Here is a 2,810-nt window from a genome sequence, read left to right as displayed (position 1 = left end):
TAAAATAAGTCATAAAATTTTGTAGGGATAAATCATTTTATTAAAAATAAAATAAAATTAAGTTATTACTAAAATATAAAAAGATATCATTCTTTTTGGAGTTAGATAAAAAAAGAAGAAGAGAATGTTAAGTAAATTGAGAATAAATTTAAATAATCTTTAAAAAGAATTTGGAACGGGTCCATACATATCGTGTTAATTTTGGTTAGATATTTTTTATATTTATGAATATGATATCATTACCATATTGAATTACCAAATTAATATAGTATGACCTGGATTTTTTCATGAAACTTCTCAAATATCATTTTAATTGCTTAAATATGAAGAAGTATTTAACAGAAAGTTTAAACAATTTTCTTCGTTAACCAATTATTAAAAAAAAGGACATTTTAATCAATTTTGAGCTAATGTTGAAATATGGTAGTGGGTAGGGTTTGGGAATGTTTGGTATAATGGAAAATGCTTTGAATGCGTAAACAGATTTTTATTCAAACGTCAAGCTAATTTTAACATGAAAAAGGAAAAACAAACTGAATAAGGAAATTAAACTACATGAGAGAAGATAGTTGAGAAAGTATCTTGGCGAAGATAAAAGAGTTCAACACTTGACGGAAACAAGGAATCAACCATAAAAGTGTAATCTCAGCAGATTCAATAGAAACTAAATTAACAATCCACAAGCATGATCTCCACACATCCAATGGCGAGACCTTCACCAACTTTCCTTGGAACCAGAGTCACCACAATTTTTTCTTCCTTTTCCAAACCATTATCCTCCAACAGTTCTGTTATCGCCAGTTGTAAAGTAGCACTTGAAACATGATCATCATCACCAGGTTTATGAGTATGTGGCAAGCTAGTATAGCTTCCCGCATACTCTGCCTGGTTAAGATCCTCTGGTTTCACATTCTTGTCCGCGTTCAGATACACATCGAACCTTATGTACTCTCTATTATCATATTTTATGAAGCTGAACGTTAGAATCTCCTCTTTATTATCTTTCTCCACTTGAGTCCTTGACGAAGCCGGTCTATCCAAGGAAAACGATGTGTTTACATCCAGCTTAAAGATTGGGAATATTTTGCTTGCTGGTGGAACTAAACTTGTGTCCAGTTTCCCAGCTGAAGATTTTTTGTTTGGCTTGAAGTTACGCCATGGGGTGGGGCTTGGTGCGTAGTCGTATCCCATCTTCTTCATGTCCAAACAGTCTCGGATTTTCACAAGGTAAGGATTTTTGTTTTCATCATAGAAAAAGAACTCGGAGTTCAACCATTCTGGTTGTGTTAGATCTTTTCTTTTCCCTCCTAGTGCTTTCCATTCGTTCCACATCCGGTCCACATTGCCGTGGTGGCAATAGAAAACCGGGTCCAAACCAGCTGAGTAGAAATTACCCATATCCTCACCGTATTTCGGTTTACCATCAGGCGCATTTAGATCTCGTACTGTACCAGTCCAAATGTGGACTGGTATGTGAGGGATTTTTTCAATGGTTCCCGGGGCTTCGATGTTAGTCCCGAGAACGTAACGTGCACCGAAGAACAAAAGAGGACACGGAGCATTAGTTACCATTTGACGGTACATTAGAATTAAGTTATTGTTCTGCAATAGGAGTTCAGTTGTATCAACCTTGCTCCCAAAAGTACCAAGATCCATAACAGTTCTGTTACGGACTTGTGGATTACGCCTTTCATCGTAAAGGGAAGTCCCTTCACGATCGAACATGGGAGGTAAACGCATGCCCTTTGGATTATCCCAATTCCAATATGGTAAAGCGAAAGTTGGATCATCGATGAGTTTTCCCAATATTCTCTCGTAGAAGTATAAGTACCATCTATGGAACGGGAAGAAAAGCCATGAATTATGAACTTGTAACTCTTTGCCACCAATTCTATAAGCACCGTTACAATAAGCACAATGTATATTAGCTTGTTGCTTAAACCCAAGAGGGTTTAAAGGGTCTGTCTTATCAAGATCTTTCATTCGACTAATTGCCAAATTGTACTTGGCAATATACTCCTCATCAACAAGATGAGCAGGGGAACGGATACGGAGCTTGTTCATAGGAGGAAGCTTGTAATATGGAATGGTGCTCGTATCTTTGGGGAGAGGAGGAGGGCAACAACTATAAGAAACTTCTGGACCTTTAGTTATAGTGGCTTTACTACAAGTTTTAAAATCAGGTGGTGGTGAGGGAGCAGCAGTGGCTAATGGTGCAAGATTAGCAGCACCATAAAGACCTCCAAACCCTAAAAGAACATTTCTCCTATCAACAGCGTCAAGGTTTTTGTCATGCTCGCTAACATTATTGTTGGCGTTGCATGAAACCTTGAAACTTTGACTACTCCTTCCGTGGAGGAAAATCTGAGAGGGTTTTGATAAGAAAGATGAGTTGGTATTATTGGAGAAAGAAGAGGGAATATTGGTAGTGCACAAAGGTAGAATAGAAGAAGCCATTGCTGGGATGAGGCGTTTTTGCTTTGCAGCGTTTCATCAGTATTTATGTACAAAATTCATGTACCTAGTACAAATGTGAAACACGCAGTTTTGAAATGGTTTTGTATTTTTGGTTATTAGGTTGATAATAATTCAATTTTCGATTTTAAAATTTTAGTTAATGATAAATAGATAATTCAATAAGATTATATTAAAATTATGTTTGTATCCTTAACTATATAATAATGACTTTAAATTTTAAATGCAGATCCTATTTTCTTTTGCATTTTATAATTGTTGACTTGGTGTTAGTGTCTTCTTTCTAAATTCATTTGTTTGGTGTGTTATTTTTCATTTTGATAAAGTGATACGGT

At 35.8% G+C, this 2,810-nt stretch overlaps 1 protein-coding gene across 1 annotated transcript; it reads right to left on the bottom strand.

The window, feature by feature from the left end:
• Positions 1-466: 466 nt before the first annotated feature.
• Positions 467-2,463, bottom strand: LOC125826526 (polyphenol oxidase B, chloroplastic-like). The gene has a single exon (XM_049505879.1). The coding sequence runs from the start codon at positions 2,455-2,457 to the stop codon at positions 670-672; it is 1,788 nt and encodes a 595-aa protein (XP_049361836.1). The 5' UTR covers positions 2,458-2,463; the 3' UTR covers positions 467-669.
• Positions 2,464-2,810: the final 347 nt, after the last annotated feature.

Source organism: Solanum verrucosum, unplaced genomic scaffold (assembly GCF_900185275.1).
Source record: "Solanum verrucosum unplaced genomic scaffold, falcon-dt-bn FXZP01000060.1, whole genome shotgun sequence".
Lineage (NCBI taxonomy): Eukaryota > Viridiplantae > Streptophyta > Magnoliopsida > Solanales > Solanaceae > Solanum > Solanum verrucosum.
This window is presented reverse-complemented; position numbering and strand designations above follow the sequence as displayed.

What these genes read in the sequence shown, in the direction of transcription:
- LOC125826526 (XM_049505879.1), bottom strand. Translation starts at nt 2,457, where the DNA reads ATGGCTTCTTCTATTCTACCTTTGTGCACTACCAATATTCCCTCTTCT.